At 38.8% G+C, this 18,568-nt stretch overlaps 1 protein-coding gene across 2 annotated transcripts in view; it reads right to left on the bottom strand.

Annotated features, from left to right (window-relative positions):
- The window catches only part of bcar3 (BCAR3 adaptor protein, NSP family member), a 103,189-nt gene that overhangs the window by 64,365 nt on the left and 20,256 nt on the right, over positions 1-18,568 (bottom strand). For both annotated transcript variants that reach the window (XM_066643408.1, XM_066643407.1), the window contains exon 3: positions 12,303-12,417. In XM_066643408.1, coding sequence (XP_066499505.1) covers positions 12,303-12,417 — 115 coding nt within the window. The remainder of the gene's footprint in view (positions 1-12,302; positions 12,418-18,568) is intronic.

Raw genomic sequence — 18,568 nt, 5'->3', positions numbered from 1 at the left:
GAGCACCCGGAGGAAACCCACATAGACACAGGGAGAACACACCAACTCCTCACAAACAGTAATCCGGAGCGAGAATCGAACCCACAACCCCTGGAGCTATGTGACTGCGACACCACCTGCTGCGCCACCGCAGTTGCTTCCACTGCTTAAGTAATAATAATGGTTATTATTCAAAAAATCTGAATAATTATCACTAGGATTCATACTGAGGTATACTATTACAACCAGTAAGGGCCCGTTCTTCACTCTAAATAATACAGATTCTATTGTACTTAATCTGGGATAGAGAGGAAACAGCAACTCATGAGAATCATACTGCTTTGTAGTCCCTGAATGAAGTAGTTTATATTCCACAGACTATGTATCCCACATTGAGCAATTTTTTAAATGTGCGGTGAAAATAGAATATAGGCTTACTATATGTGAGAATATAGGCTTACTGCTTCTATAAGTTACTGCACACATGTGTCTAGGCTCCTCAAAGTTTCGCAGCTCATAATTCATCAGTGTCAGAGACGTGAGCATGAAAACAGAGATCAGTGTCTGATAAAGACACCTCTGAAGGCTGGTATTATCAGGTTTTAGATGTGAAGGCATACAGTTAAACCCACAAAGTGCTCGTCTCTGATATGACTCCCTCTCTGAATGATGTGTATAATAAACGGAGCTCAGATGTTGAGACTGTCATCACGACTGGTGTCCGGTTCCAAACTCCAGTCTGTTCTGACACTCTCTGACCAGTGACAGACTGCTGTTTCCCATTCTTTGAGTTTTTCTCACATACATTTTATCTCAGTCATGCTTTATTTCACTCTCTCTGTACATCATCATCATCTAATATAGGAACAAAATTAACATCAGATCAATACCTGAAACCTTAATAATAAAATAAAACCTTAAATCATTTACGTTTTTCAAAAATGTATTCTCACCTTAATCAGTACAAAATATACAGAATAGAACAAGCATTTATTTGTATTTTAATTTATTTTATTTGGAAATGTCATTCATCCATTCATTTTCTGTAACTACTTCAGTTCATTGGTTGTGGTGGGTCTGGAGCCTACCCGAAGACACTAACCGCAAGACAAGAACATGCCAGTCCATTCACTCACACACACCTATGGACACTATTGAATGTTGAATCTACCTACCAACATGTGTTTTTGGACTCTGGGAGGAATCTAGAGCACACCTCATAGACAGAGACACAACGCAAGGATGGAACCCACAACTCCAGGGCCCTGGAGCTATGTGACACAACATTTCTATGACATTTAAAATGTTACAATATATTTCATGTTTAGGGATTTTTTTTTCTTTTTATTTATTTTGGAGATAGAAGATTTTCCCATGGCAATGACAATAAGCAAACAAGCAAGATATATTCACATTGTTGCATATGGGAGGTGCAGATAAGAATCTGTGTGTAACAGGCAGCAGTGTGTTACTCACAGTCCTACAGGCAGAGGCATGTTTCTACAGCAGAGGTGTTAATGCCTCATACAAGTATTAGTAATCTTTTCCAGATTGATTTTGAGATTTCTGTTCCTGTGTAAAACTGAAAGAATTTCCGCTGTCTTATGATTTTCTGTCTCTCCCTGATTTTATTTATTTTTACTTCCCCATCCCAAACTCCTCACTCTGTTTTCTTCCACCTCGACATCTCTCTTTCTGTCTATTTCTGCTGTTATTTAATCTGATAAACTGCTCTTCTTCAGGCACATGAAGCCCGGGTCATTCTGCTTGACCACAGCACCTGTAAACCCCAGAGCAGTGTGATCAGTTCTGGAGGAGGAGGAGGACAGGACTCTCCTAGAATGGCTCCAACTGACTTAATGATGCTGTGCCCACAAATGAGTTTCTTTGTAGTGACTGATATTTGGTTAGACAATGTCTGCAACAGTTCACACTGTTAGGGCTGAGCATGCGGAGTGCTTGTTGTCATACAATCTCAGGGGGAAAAAATTATACCGTATATCTACATTACTGTCACTAAAGGTACAATCAATGTAAATGTAAAAAAGATAAAAAACAAGTGTTAAAGTCCAGTCTTGCACCCTAAAGGTACATTACACTTTCTTCACCAGATGGAGAGGTGAGTAATTGTAATCTTTCATTATAAAACTGTGTAAAGTAAAAGAACAAAAGTCCTGGAAATGAAATGACATCAACATAACTTTAAAATCTACAATTATAGTCAAACAAGTTACAGTTATGTTCCTTAACTAAAGATACAGTTTTTGTACCCTTGAAGGTACCACCATAGTGATGATTTTGACCATTTTAGAAGAATATTCCCAGGATTAGTACAATGTGTATATATTTTGCACTCATACAATGTGTATGACAAAGATTATCTTCATAAATGTTTTTCTAAAAATGTGTTCTGCACTATATATAGCATTCTGTAAAATTATGAACAGAAGCCATCTTGTTGTACTGAAGAAGTACAGCTCAACTGTAGTTGCACAAGTAATTTGCAGTCTTTGGTTTATGATTATTTATAACCATATTTCTGTCATTCCAGCAACAATGATTAAACCAAGTACAAGCAATGAGGATGACAGAGGAGGTACTGTATGTCTAATGAATGCTTTACTTAATGGACTGTAATATCACAGACTACAGACTGGGTAAAATAAAGAGCCTTTACAGGATGTCAAAACCAATATTTCACAATCACAGACTGTGAAATGACATTATGTTTTTCACATCAGGCTCTTACACTGGGACTTTTCGGTAGCAATGCGTAATTATATCTGAGCCATTCCGTAATTATATTAAAGAGTTTTATAGATGCCACTCCTCTGGATTCTCCCTGTCATTAATTTGCACCAAGTCAAAACTCTGATCTGTAATCTACTGGTTAGTCATCATTCGTTCCTGCCTGAGGCTTCAGTGAAGGCCATGAATAGCATTCAATTTATCTCCTCCACTCTTTATCACTTCAAACTCTCTCCCTCTTTTCTTGTTTGTTTTCATTCCAGGGAGGGTTCTCATTCCCTTGGTTTTCTCCACTGCTCTACACAAGGATGACGGAACAAGCGGTTTATCAGTGTATAAAATATAAACAATATTGTTTTATTTTTCAGAAATGTTCCATTTCTCAGCTTTGAATCAGCCCCCGGACACATTTCAACCTGTAAGAATCTATGTTTCCTCCTAAAAGTGAGAATTGAAAGTTCAACTGCAGTTGGAGGAAACCATGATTGCAAATATGAACTAATAAAACCAGGGAATAATTATATGTTGAAGGGTTCGCAGACATAGCAGGTTTTTAAGACATGTTGTTAAATTTATCTGCATCCATTTATCTGGTTCCTAAGGGAAGTAAAACATTTACTATGGCATTAGTCCATTTAGAAGCATTATTTTCCTAAAAGTCCATTTAATCCCATGGTTCTCCTTATATTAAAAAAGAGTATTGGCCTGGAAGTGTCAGAGATTCTGTATTAGACTTATTTTAAACAAAACCACAGTAAGGCCTGGGTAAACTCTCACAAAATCTGTCACTGTGGAGATAACCTTTGCTCTCCTTGTGGTGGTACCCTCTAGGGTACATATTCGGTACTTTTATAGTAATTACACCAATAGTCCTTAGCCTGCCGTTTTCTAATTCAAAGACAGACTGTCCTTCATGTCTTAAAAGCTATAGGGATGGGCCAAAGCATATCCGCCTTGTGATTGGTAAGCACCACCCATGATTAAATTTGTCCAGTTTACATTGAAAGATAGGATATTTTGGCAAAATCCACTGATCCGTTAGCAGCACATAGAAAGTTATTCCAAGGAAATAATAACACAGTAGCCTGTGAGAGTGGAATTAACTATTTAGAAAGAACGTGCAGCTTTAGGTTCCCTGAGCTTTAGTCTAAAACCAATGTCAAGATATTGCCCTTTATCTTTGGCCTTTGCCTCATAGAAGCAGAATGTGCAATCTGTCATTCATGACCAGTGTTTTCCAGGAGGAACTGATGGCAGCTCACATGGCTAGCATTACTGAGAATCATCCGCTCTGCTCATGTTAACAGAACTGTCATCATGGAACTTCACAGCCACCATTTACACCTTGAGTCCATGGTGATGGACAGAGTACCAACAGGACCTATATATACACCACAGTATTTCCAAGCTGATCTGGGATCAAACTGAAGTTTGCAGGTTCTGGGTCCTCTCCCTGGACAGTTAGAGATCACACAGATCTAGAATGTGGAGAAGATTTGTGAGCATGCCCAAAGTTCCTCTCTGCTGTAAAAAATGAAACACTAAAAGCAGCATGTAAGCTTACTGACGTAAGTCCTAACCCTTCCATGGCCTTGACTAGTCCATGGTCATAAGCCTACGTATTTGTTAAACAGACAATAGAGGTTATTGAAGGTAGCTGAAGAGGACTTTAGTTTACAGCCAAATTTTTGTTCATCAGCTGGACATATTTGACATATATATATATATATATATATATATATATATATATATATATATATATATTTTTTTTTTTTTTTTTTTTTTTTTTTTTTTTAACATTAACTCAGGGTGAGCAGACCTGTTTATGTGTGGCATCTTAGATGAGAAGCATCAAGCCTGGAAGTGCCAAACTAATCATTTATATACACCCAATGTGACAGTGTGAAGACCAGCAAAAACAACCCACCACCCAAAGAACATCCTGAAAAATAAAACACTGGGGTGAACACCCTGTGCTTGCTCTAATCTTAGTATGAGCAGATGACTTTTCTCACAGACACTGTGGCTCACAAATAAGGCTGGGCAATAAGCAATTTGATTTCATTTCATTTTTCTGAATTGTCAAGTTAGATTCACCAGCAAAACTGTAGTTCCACACTTGTAAACACTTTACAAAACTACTACAAACAATACATTCAAAATAAAATTCTATATATTACCTTATGATGTAGTTTTACAGTGATTCTTTCAGTAAAGAGTGCTGGCAAAAGCTATCGTAACAACTAGGCGTTTTCATATATAAACTCCAGAACTTCTCAGAATAATTGGGCTGTAGTGTACAGCTGGAGATTTTCCATGTGAGATGTATTCTCACTGAAGGAAATGTTCCCTGTTGTTTATGAATGAGGCGTAGCCTGTGCAGCATGTGAAGGAGGCACAATATTAATCCATTGTGGATTCTTTGAAAAATTACTTGCTCCATTCCCACATGGGTTCACTGACTTCACTCTGGCATTACTGGACTTTCAGCCCTTATTAAACATGCACAGTAATCCAGAGGAACTGATATTTGTGTTTGCATATAGCTCCTCTGGATTACTATGCATGTCTTATAAGAGCTGAAATGACATTTGGTGAGGCTACCCTATTGAATATCACCGCTGTCAAATTAAAAACATGTATCTCTATTTCTATTGTTCCATTCAAATTGAAATTTCCACACAATGTAAAGAAGTGCAGTTGTGTTCAAATAATTAAACTAAACTAAAAATCTGCAAAAAGGGGATACATATTTTTAACATTGGCGATATTTGGTAAATATCAAAACTAGCTCTGTGTCCAAAATGGCTCCATATTCACTGTTCCCTATATTATTCACTATATAGTTCTCTATTGTAGGGAACTGAATTCAGGTAATGAATGATTTCGGACACTACCCCATGTGGGTTTTTACCAAACAATGCAGTGGATTATGGGTAATCTGATATTTGTTAGTGTACATGGGTTGTACACTACTCTTTGCAGTTCATTGTGGGATTGTTTGAGAGCACTGAAAGACAATAAGAACTATCAGAACGCCTGCCTTCATTCCAGTTTCTGAAGGTCTAAACACAAGGAGAGATGTAGCTGTCTAGATATTGTAGATGTTGTAGCTGTCTAGATACTACAGATAAAATATCCTTATAGCATATTCTATTTAAAAATTCCTTCATTCATTATCTGTAACCGCTTATCCAGTTCAGAGTCGCAGTGGGTCCAGAGCCAAGGCAGGAATACACCCTGGAGAGGACACACACACACACACACACACTTTTGAGTCGCCAATCCACCTACCAACGTGTGTTTTTGGACTGTGGGAGGAAACCCACATGGACACGGGGAGAACACACCAAACTCCTCGCAGATAGTCACCCGGAGCGGGAATAAAACACACAACCTCCAGGTCCCTGGAGCTGTGTGACAGCGACACTCCCTGCTGCGCCACCGTGCCGCTCTATTTAAAAATTGTAACACTGAAATAAATTTGAATAAATTACTACAATACATACTGTTTATGTACAATTATCATGGTCCCTCTAATCAGTAAACTAAAAATTATTGATTTGTATTCTTTGTTCCTACAAATCATTGAGCTTCTCTGAAAGCCTACAAGGCTTTAGGGTTGCAGATTCTGTTTTACCCTTGGCCATATTTCTCACATAACATGGTAATTATGAATATCTAGTGAACTAATGAAGAACTGCCTGTAAAATATACAAAGAAAGTCAAGCTAATTGTATAAATATTTCATAAACAGCTCAGTAATATGTTTCAAAACTCTACCTGTACATTTTCAAAAAAAAAAAAACTACTAAATAATTGTACTGAACACTTTTAGTTTCTGTACCTCTAGTCCAAATCCAAGATACACTGTGTGGAATAAAACACACCATACATCTCAGTGCCTGTATTGTTGACCTTGCAGTGCTATTATCTAGGTCAGAAACACTTGTGTAGGCAACGAGCAAAGGAGGCAATATATGCTGACAAATCTGCAATCTGTCCTAATAGTAGGGCAGGCAGCATGCCAACTGTTCTCTTAATGGTATGCTTCACACTTCAGGAACAGTGTCTCTCGGTTTCTCTCCCTCACAAGTGACATTAACACACATACAGACATTTGAATGAAAACCTTTCTTACTTTTTTAGATTCTTGTCATTACTATCCAGGATTTATACATGTCATAGGAAAAAGAAAATGTTCCCAAAAAGAAGCCCCATTACAATAACAATATTTCTCAATGTTTGTCCTTATTATGAATATATTGTGTCCTTGGAATGATAGGTTTTTTCTATGTGTTCTGAGCCGTTTAGAGGAGGTACTGAGGTCTGAAGACCCAAGGTAGAGTTTGACTTTGTTGTTAGGGCCTTTTTCTTTAAAAAAAAAAAGTACAAAAATGCATGTGTAGCCCTGGTTAAAATTATAGCTCTATTACTAAAATAAAACAAATAAGTATTTATTCATTTGGTCCAAGTCCAAGATAAAAATGGTATAACCTGTATATATAGTTCCAAGATGTAGATTACATTTTATTGGTTTGTTTGGTAGCTTAAAATATCAAGGGATGTACGCAATAAGGAGTGAGAAAAGTGGAAGGGAAGTGACTAAGAGAGAGAGAGGAGAGGATGGAGATGGCGCAGCAGTAAAAAATGGTAGAAGCAAAGTTAAGCAAGAAAACTTAACACAGCCATCTTTTGTTCAGTTATTACACGAATTGCCACTCGGTAATTATAGTTAATACTAAAGAGAGCTTGTGCCACGTTTGTGAAGTGTTCCAAACAAGAATCTATTGGTTTATAGCTTAGCCAGTTTTGCTAAGGAGCTATGTGTGTGTTAGCCTGCTCTGCTGTTGTTTAGTTTTTATTAGCTCCCTCTCCATTGCTCGTAAAGACTGTGATGTTTGAAGAACGAGCATTGTTACACTCTTTTCATTAAGCTGGACACAGAAACTCTGTAATGCCACCCCACATAGCGCTCTGAGTCCCCACGTGGCTGGCTTTGAGGGAACACGATCAGCCTCTGCATTACTGCCTGAAGGGGGTGGTCTACAGCTGTCAGCCATGACAGCATGCTCGGCCTCGCCACTGTTGCAGGGATATTGTGCTCTCATTCACTCCTACCTAGTAAAACCAAGGTACACCGTTCTAATATTTCTTTTTGCTCTTTTGAGTGAAGCGACCACTTAAGTTTTGGGTCTTTACATTCCCGAGCATTGTCTCAGGCCTGCAACGTTTTTTATGTTTACTTAATTTTAGGTGTTGAGTATTTAAAAACGAGGGCCCACAAGTGTTAAGATATCTATTAATTTTTCATTTCTATCATTCGGTGCTCTTTTAAAGGTGTACTATATCATAACGTGTAACGTACACATAAACAAAGGGTTGTGGGTAATGGTGTGATTATGTAAAACCTGAATTTGTTAGTGGTTTATAAAGCAAAATTAGGCACCTATTGTAGGTGGGTTTATTCAAAAGCATACTGTGTAAAAATAAGCTGTAAATTTGGTATCTGATTATTTATGTAATGTAAAATGTTTATCAAAAGTTTAGAAAATCCATAACAGAAGGTACATCAATAATACATTGTTGAAACATTAAGTAAACATCAAACCTTTCGTACATGCCTATTTGAGTTATCACTTAAGTGTGGTTGAGATGTTATTAATTTACATTGAGGAAGAGGGGATGTGGAATTCAGGGCCCTTATTTTTGGCATAATCAATGGGGTAGGGGTTACACATCCAAAAATATATATATATATATTAGTTAGTCCCTATTAGACAGGGAAGAAAAAATCTCTCTCTTTGCATTTTAGTAATGTTTTTTAAATAGTTCTATTTCTTTAAATTTTAACTTTCAGTGTTGTTCCATCTAATCTATTCATTGGTGAAGAATGTTTATCTGTACTCTAAACACTGTCAGTTTTGACTAAATGCTTGCACTAATGTTCAAAAATTCTTAGAGTTTGTAGAATGATTCAAAGTTTGATTGATAACACACATTATTGTTTTAACAGGAAGTAGTCTCTTGGGCAATGGCTGTATACGGACACCAAGGAAGCTGGAGATAAACCTAGTTGTTTTTCAAAAGCCACTCCTAAGGTACTTAATTGCACATCAGACCTAGTTCAGTCTGACCTCCTGCTGACTCCTCAAACAATTGAAACTTCTCATTAAAAAACAAACAAAAAAAAGAAACCCGGAAGATATAAACAGACCATGAAAAAAATTTTCTATGGTCTTCATACACAATAACACATGTCAGCTAGAGGTGTATAAAACCCCCAGCTCTGCACATAGGAACAATTGAATGGCATTGTAAGTGAATGTGTGAGTGCGTAAAGGACTTGTGCCCTTCCAGGGTGTGTTTCACATGTATTCTGTGGACCCATCATGACCCTGAACTGAATAAGCGGTTACAGACAACGAATGAATTAATGAATTAATGAATGTCAGTGAGGGAACATGTGATAACTGGAGTGATCCTACAACAGTAACTGGCTTCATTAATGCTTGTGTGGCTGAATGTAAGGTTGACTCCAAAAGCAGTGGTGTATAAGTAGCTCTTGAGGGTCTCAGAACATCTCCAATGAATTTTGGTGCAGTTAATTTCTGGTGAAAACATAAACCTACTCTTGATCTGACCCAACTACAAGGTGTACACAGCAGATCGGAGCTCAAAAGCTCCCATAGCCAGAGGTGCGTTGTGTATTTTATAACAGGATAAGAGAGAACTGGCTAAAGTTTAGCCACTAATCAGATAAATAGTACAGAATCATAGTCCAGAATACAGGATCTTCTTCCTGTGTTTACTTTCTTGCTCCTGCCTTGGTCAAGTCTGAGCAATCAGAGGTGAGAACATTCTCGCGTTTTGATGTACTTGGATTTTTCCCTGTGTAAAAAACCAACCAAACCAAGAGAAAAAACTATAAATATATAAACTTCTTAACTGATTAAGACCCAAGCAAACGAGCTACAGGTGTAAAACACCCTTAGACTGCTGCACCACTCAGTAGTCTCTAATAATACCCGTTGAGAATGTGTATATAATTGTATCAAATGACTTTGATTTTTATTTTACAGAAGATGACTCAGTGTTCTAAACTTTACTTTGTTTCATCAGATACTGTGAATCATTGCAGAGTCATCGTTTGTATGTATGTAAACATGTCATGTTTATGATATGAAAATCAAAGATTAGGAAGAAGAACTTCCTGTGTTCCAGGCTCTTGGAGATCATTGATCCAAGACACTGAACGCAGCAGGCTTTTGAGATTGTGTTTGTCCTTCTAGGTATAGCATTGGAGGAGGCAGTGTGTAATGCTGGAAACAAGTTCCAGCCTGTCAGTTTGCTGTGTGTGTGTGTGTGTGTGTGTGTCTCCACATGTTGAGGTAAGACTTAATTACACACAGAGAACATTAGCCCCCAGGCTGCGGTATCCCTGAGATTTAAGGAACACTGCAGACGACTTTAAAATCTCCTGGTAAGTCACAACGTGTGCCGTCTCCTCCTCAGCACAGCTTACACAGCACTTTGTGAGTGTGTGTGTGTGTGTGTGGGGTAAAGCATAGTACACACTTAAAGCGGAAGCAAGCCCCTGCATGACACCGTATCTGTGTTGACAGTAAATGTGTCTGTGTGTTGGTTGTCTGTGTATGGGACCTCGAGCCTTATGTTCCATCTTACCCATGATCTCCTCTTAATTTCAGCATTGCTGCATAATTCTGCTCTCATATGTCTTTCATGCTCTCCTTCTGACTCCTGAAATCCTAGCACAACACCTAATTACACTTTTCTCTGATGAGAACTTCCAAAAGGGATAAGCTGGCATCAAGGAAAGAAGACAGCACTAACCACCATGAGCACCACCCCGCACACGTGCGCGCATACACACACACACACACACACACATACACATACACAAACAAGTCCAAATATCCTAAGGTTTTTTCCATAGCATTCAATATTAATAAATATTTATCTTTATCTCATGCCTGGCCCATGCTCATTTTCCAAGTCTAATGAGGGGACACATGTGATCATGCTTAACAAGGCTAAACTACACCTATAATAAAATAAATAAAAAGGAAAATGTGTTGTCTTTTTGCCATAATCTCGTTATGTTCCCTCATGCTCAGTAATTTAAACCCAGAAAATTAACTAGACAACTAAAAAAATACGAGTCTTCTACTTTACTCTCTATACTAAGTTAAACCAGCAACACATTTTCAGCCAACACTGGATTAAAAACCACCACATTTCTAAATACCGCAAATATGTACAATTATTATATAAAATATAATTAATACTGATAATGGTCATATCAACCAAACTGATACATCTTTATTTTCATCAAGTATATTCTTATTGTAATAGACCCACCGTGAACCCTCAAGGGCACACAGAGCAATGTTGTGTGTTGGTGGGACAGTGCCTGAGTCCCAAATCCACACAGACACACCGTCTCTACACTCCAAGTGTGATTAATGCAACTCTTCAGTGAAGGGCACTACACCCTGACAGTCATAAGCTGCCCAAAACAAACAATGGAAGAAAAAGAGAAAGACAACAACAATGGCAGAGACAGGGAAAAAGCACCAGGCCCCAGTGACACAGCTAGACTAGAAACAACACACCGACAGAGATGATAACACAGGCTTTTGTTCAGTAAGTTGGTGATTTTTGGGATAGAGCAAGTTTGTCTGAGAGAGTATAGACTTTCATATATATATAAAAAGGATGTGTGAAAGGATTTATAATTACACAATAATACACAAGAGGGAGTGCAATAACGCGAGATATTGGAAGATCAGTACAATACCAGTACACAGTACACAGAAAAAGACGCGCCTCAACTCGAGTTAAACACAATCACAGAAATCACATAGACATAGCAATAGTCCACAGCACCATAACTCTACTCTGTTCAAAATAAGGTGTAAAAATGGAAAATTAACCTGTTCCGCGTTGGGTGAAAAAGTCCAGGCACAGCTCTGTCTTGTAAGTGCTGGTGCTAGGTTACATGTATTTGGCAGATTCTCTCAGCCAATCACATTGCTGGGTCTTTAAATTGGATTGTTTTACTTTAAACAGATACACGTTACATTATAATGATGTTTGATTCACTATTTCATCAGCTGTGGGTTGTCACTTTGTCAAATTTCCATTGGTTTCAACATGAAAAAAATTAATGTGTGTTGTAACTGGTATGGGAACGCGGTTAGCATCTCAGCTACAACTTTACACTATTCCACTATTCAACTGAGAAAAAGGATAAGGGGGTTGTCATAATATTAGCAAAGTTTGACCCTTGTCCCTGCCCACTGGGTTGTATGAGTAATTCAATGTGTATTTGCATTTGAGAGACACCCATAAATAATATAATATAATAATATACAATGATGCTGGCCGAATGCTGTAACTTCACTTTGTAAATCCCACCTAAGGACCTAAAGCTATGCTACCACATATTCACTTGGGTAATCCTGTGGGTTTGGCATAGAGAGAGCTGAGACTGCAACAGGGGGTTGTGGTCCCAAAGAATTTGGCCTACATGGAATGCACAGTACACTGACCTCTCTTGGTCTCCCTCTCTCGCAGAAACTGGATGCTTGAGAGAATGTGGATTCGATGGAGTCGACTGTGAACCCCCAACCCCAACAGATCTGTCTCTGTCAGGTGCAACAAGTCCTACAGATAGGGAGAATAAAGATGAAAAAGAGATAAATAGAGAAGATTTATGAAAGGGGTGAGGGAAGGAGAGACACAGTAAGAGAAAAAGAGGGGGGAAAAGGAAAAAGGAGAAACACAGAGAGAGTGTCAGAGGATTGGATTAGACATATAACATTGGGCATAATCAGTGTTTCTCAGAAGTCTACTTAGCATCATGCATGCATTGCACCTGACCCATGGTACAAAGCCTCTCTCTCTCTCTCTCTCTCTCTCTCATTTCTAAATCATGAGGTTTAAGCTGCTAGTCTGTCATTAGTGCCCCGCCACTCTGACATTGTTCTGTTTGCACAACAACACTCCATTCTTGATGCTTGGGCTTGAAGAAAAAAAAAGGACACCCAAAAATAAAATAACCATTGCTGCTTTGTTTTATGCAGCATTCCAGCATTCATTGTTCTCTGGGCAGACCGAACAAGAGCAGTTTAATTGTAGGTGGCAAGTTATTTTCTGCTGCTTAGCGTTTACAGACTGCATACTTCAGTATTCACACACACACAAGCACGCGCACACACACACACACACACACACACACACACACACACACACACACACACACATACACACACACACACACACACACATGCACACACGTACACACAGCTGTTTGGAAGCTGCAGCTGTGCACTACACTCAAAAGGAGTCATACAATATTTTTTATTTGGATTACAAAAGTGTGATATATAACCATGTTTGTGGATACCTGCCCAATATTTCTCCTGAAACAAAGGGTATTAAGAGAGGGCTTGCTACTATTGGCTGCAGTAACAACAGCTACACTTGTGTGAACACTTTAGACCAGATACTGGAACATTGTTGTAAGGATCTATTTGAATTCAACCTCTAAAGAATTAGTGAGATCAGAAACTGATTTTGGATGATTAATTCAGGATCACAAACACCACTCCAACTAATCCCAGAGAACCTAGAGGATAACTGTGTTCCATCACTCTAGAGAACATTACACCCCACTTGTGCACAACTGGCACTAAGCTCAGTGACCTTAAGCTGTGGCTGATGTAAAGCATCCCAATTGATGTAATTCTTTCCTGTGGAGATCACACACTCTGCATGCACCCTTGAACGTCTTTGTCCATAGTGGGTGCACCTTAAAGTATCTATTTGTAATACGTGTATAAATTAAGCTGTATTCATAACTGACATTCAGACATTCTGGGGCACTACCCTGTAGCTCTCACAGCCATGAGTCCAGCTCCCATGTTTGGTTTTTATTTAGTTTTTCTGTTTCTGTTCTGATCTAGTTTTGCACTGAAGCTACATTACTATTATACACTGTCAGAAAAAAGGTCCTGTACAGGTACGTTACTGTTAACTAAAAATAAAAACAGTGTAAATGTTTTCCTTAAAAGGTACATTACATTCACTTCTCCCAAAATGTTAAGGTTTATTATAGAACTCTGTAAAATACAATAATGAAATAAATGTCCTGAAGATTAAATGTGGCATATGAAATTTACACAAATTAATAATCAATAGTTTATACTGAATATAGCTCAGTTATGTTCCCCAAATAAAAGTACTGAAAATGTATCCTTTCAGGTACCACCAGAGTGAGAACTGAAGTTTTTCTGAGAGTGTAGACTTGTTTTAGTCATTTATGGCACTAAGATGGTCCTCTCTTATTTAGGAACCTTGAGGAAAATTACAGGTTTTAGTCATGCAATGTACATTTGTCAGCTTTTGTAGATAACAGTGTGTCATACCATGTGCAAAAACACACAATTCTAATTTGAAGTCAAATGTGTGATAAGTTAGGTATGCTGTTACACTGCACGCTGTAAACTTCCATTACTTGTCAGTTACATTAGCTTCAAAGCAAAGATAGGATCTTTTAACACCTCACATTTGACACCACATGATGGACTATAATGTGGGTAGCAGTTTGGCTGAACAGTCACGTTAAGAAATGTCTAATTGGCCCATCGCCTACAGATATGTTAACAGAAATGATAAGCTGGCCCCATTGTCAGTGCTGTCTGTTAGGAAATAATATAGACTAATGTTCTCTGTGAAACCTCTCACTCTCTCAGCAGTGTTGTCTTTTCAGATGTTGTTGCTGTAGTTGAACGGTGCAGTGAAGTGTAGTTGCAGTTGGTTTAATGCTGGAGAAACAAGTGTATGCTGCATTAGGCTCTTTGTGTGTGTGTGTGTGTCTTATCTCAGAGGCTCCATGAAGACCATCACACAAATGAATCTCTCCTATCAACAACTATTCTCCTATGCTTTCCTTTCAACCTGCTCTGTTTAGGGGGACAGCATTAGGGAGTGAGAGAGAGGGCCCTAGAAAAATGTAGAGAATGGAGGAGAGAGAGAAATAGAGAGATAGACAGAGAAAGAGAAAGATGTAAAGAGAGATACATGAAGGAGAGAAGGGCAAAGAGGGATAGATAATAATGAAATAATGAAAGGAGAGATATAAAGAAAGAGAAATAGGGAGAAAAGGTGGTTGAATGAAAAAGGAAAAAGGGAGATGAACACAGACAGAGAGGGAGAAGAGAGGCAAGTATGATAAAGAATGAAAGGGGATAGATGGACAGAAGGAGAGGAGAAATACAGAGATAGCTAGAGTATGAGAGGTGAGAAAAAGAGAATCAGAGATGACAGAGACAGAGGGAGGGACACAAGACAGATAAACAGAGAGAGAGAGAAAAAAAGGGAGGGAGATAAAAGGGGCAGATAGAAAGTGTCCGATGCTGGTATGGGCCTATTGTGCATCTGCTCTGATTTTTCATGACCACAGCTGAATCTAACAATCCATGAAAAACAACCTGCCTCAATATCACACACGCCATCACACTGTCTCTGTCCCATGTGTGGTCCCACATCAACCCGCAAACTTCAAATACGTCAAAGAATTGCTCAGCCTGTATGTTTTTAGAGGTCAGGGCTTATAAAAAATTGGCTGTACTCCTCTTAGCAGCTTGTTTGTTGCTGTGGGTTCCTCCGTGAATCACTTAAGGTCCAGACCTGTACGAACAACAACTCTTAGAAAGCTGTGCTTCTGCATTTACAGTAAAAGTGTACGTGTGTGTTGAATGTTTGCATATCTCTTTATTTCCAACATGCTCACACTACCATCTGTTATTAATAAATTCTAAACTTTGCAGTTTCAACATCAATACTCTCTCTGTACATGACATTTTGTGCAGACTTTACACACATGTAAATATACCTAGAATAATGACGCTCTTGAATGCTCAAAGGTGTGATAAGAAAGCTATTCTGGCAGCCACACTCTTTTAGCTGTTATTGGTTGGAGTTGAATCATGTGTGAAAGCCTGTTCTATTTACAGCCACTGAGCCACATCCTTGTCAAGCCTACCCTTTCAGTTGTCAAAATCCAAACAAGACATTAAGTATTTATTGACTTTATCGATCTTTTGCTTTCACTGTTATTTAGAAGGATTTAGCTAAAATCCTCATAAGAAATTCTGTCCAACAGGCAGCTCTTTTTATATCTCACCACCAATCTGATATTTCTACACTACAAGATTAGCCTGGCATATCTTTGAATGTGGAAAGACTCATAAACCAATATCTCATCTTTTATATATATATTTTATCGCATTTATTATGAAGCCATCTACTACACAGTGGGTAGATCTTCAGCCAAAAACCTGAACGCAGTGAAGTTGAATTTACTACTTAAACGTCAAGCTTCTGATGAGCACCCGAACGCAGCACAAGGGCCGGATGTGAGGTGAGTCTGGAATATTATTTTCATTTAAATATTTATATAATTTAAAGATTACAATGAATGTTGCTAACTAATGTAAATTTGATATTTTTTGTAAATAAATCAGTTGACTGATGGATTGAATTGTCTGTCCTAGCCTTCATAGGCCTCACCCCTTGCCTGAAATGGTTTAGTTGGCCTTCACTGGCTCAGCGTTCATTCTGCTGAAATGGCACATTAATCCGTGCTATGAAAGATGATGCCCAAGAAAGCTAAATTTGGTTTTCAGAAAAGAAAAGAGAGGCAGGAATCAGACAAAAAAAGAAATGAGGTAAAGTAACCGCTTGTGCATAGGGCCCAGAATTTGGTGCTACGCCCCTGGGTATGAAAATTAAATAAAAGGCTTTCCACAATCACACATCGTCATGAACTGAAAAAAGTCCTTTGATTTATTTTGTTTTGTTTTAAATATAGTTTATATCAAATGTTGTATTGAAAGAGTCTGGTCACAAAAGCGGGCGGCATGGTGGCGCAGCAGGTAGTGTCGCAGTCACACAGCTCCAGGGTCCTGGAGGTTGTGGGTTCGATTCCCGCTCCGGGTGACTGTCTGTGAGGAGTTGGTGTGTTCTCCCCGTGTCCGCGTGGGTTTCCTCCGGGTACTCCGGCTTCCTCCCACAGTCCAAAAACACACGTTGCAGGTGGATTGGTGACTCGAAAGTGTCCGTAGGTGTGAGTGAATGTGTCTGTGTTGCCCTGTGAAGGACTGGCGTCCCCTCCAGGGTGTATTCCCGCCTTGCGCCCGATGATTCCAGGTAGGCTCTGGACCCCCCGCGACCCTAAATTGGATAAGCGGTTACAGATAATGGATGGATGGATGGTCACAAAAGCATTTGTTACTTGTTTTGTAAAAGTGTATCTGTTCATGGATGCATTTTGCAACTTTTTATACAGCTCCCAAAACCACCCCCACCCCACCACACCCCACTCCATCCCCCTGCCTGACCACAAGTGTCTTCATTTCTGTAAAGGACACAGGTAGGAATTAGAAGTTGAAATGTTGCTCTGAGGACTTCATCACCCTTGAAGTCAGATTAATTCTGAATAACAAATGTCACTTCAGCTCATCCCTGGAGCACTGAATGGTGCTCCATCACTCAACTTCACTGCACCACAGCCAAGTCCTCTGGACAGGGCATGGCATTTGGCATGTTTCATTTCTCTGTCACACAAGAGAGTGCGCTAGCTCGAAAAGAGGATAAATTATGGCACTGACAGTGAAATATCTCCAAAAGGTTATTCAGTGAGATCACTGTAAATCGTTAAAGTGAACAAGCGTTTTTATTAGATCATTGCTCACCAGCCACCTGGGCCTCAGAGCAATTGTGTGTGTGTGTGTGTGTGTGTGTGAGAGAGAGAGAGAGAGAGAGAGAGAGAGAGAGAGAGAGAGAGAAGAGAGAGAGAGAGAGAGAGAGAGAGAGAGAGAGAGAGAGAGGGAAATAGAGAGAGAGAGAGAGAGAGGGAAATAGAGAGAGAGAGAGATAGAGGGAAAGAAAATGAGAGAGAGAGAGAGAGAGAGAGAGAGAGAGAGAGAGAGAGAGGGAAAGAAAATGAGAGAGAGAGAGAGAGACTGACAGAAATGTTGCTTATTAAAAAGAAACAAGTGGCAGAGGCCAGGTGGTAGTGACTAATGCCTCATAAAATTTCAGTGCTCTGCCTCAGTGTTTTAAAAATAATAGATTTAAAAAATTTACAGAGACCCTCAAACAGATCCAACTGTTACTTGCAATTAAAAATATAATGCACGTGTTTTTCCTCCATTTCAAATCCTTGTGAAACATAAAATGCAGTTTATAGTAAAAGTTAATTTAATTGATTAAAAAAAAGATTTTTTCAATAGTTTTCAATAGTAAACACAACTCATAATTTGTGACAGGGGCATAGATAGATAGATAGATAGATAGATAGATAGATAGATAGATAGATAGATAGATAGATAGATAGATAGATAGATAGATATGAAAGGACCCAATGGCACAAAGGCTCAATCTTTGCCATCAAAAATAGTTTGCTGCTCATCACTATTTATTCCAAAATCTGTAAGATTATTGTGGACCAGTTCAAACAGAATTTCAATTTCAATGCAAGACTGTCAAGAATGCAGGTCTTTCACAATCTAGAGTTCATAATATTGTAAAAAGATTCAGGGAGTTTATGGAAATCTCTGCGTAATGGCCAAGGGCAGATATCCCTGTAGAATGTGTATGACGACTGAGCCCTGAGGAGGTATTGGGGAAACCGCGATGCAACTGTGATGGACATAGCAACATGGGCTCAGGGTACTTTGGAATATACTGTTACTTTACACAGTTCACTGCTGCATTAAGAAATACAACCTGAAACCATATTATGCAAAGA

Source organism: Hoplias malabaricus, chromosome 14 (genome assembly GCF_029633855.1).
Source record: "Hoplias malabaricus isolate fHopMal1 chromosome 14, fHopMal1.hap1, whole genome shotgun sequence".
Lineage (NCBI taxonomy): Eukaryota > Metazoa > Chordata > Actinopteri > Characiformes > Erythrinidae > Hoplias > Hoplias malabaricus.
The sequence above is the reverse complement of the archived record's forward strand: the minus strand, read 5'-3'. Positions and strand labels throughout refer to the sequence as shown.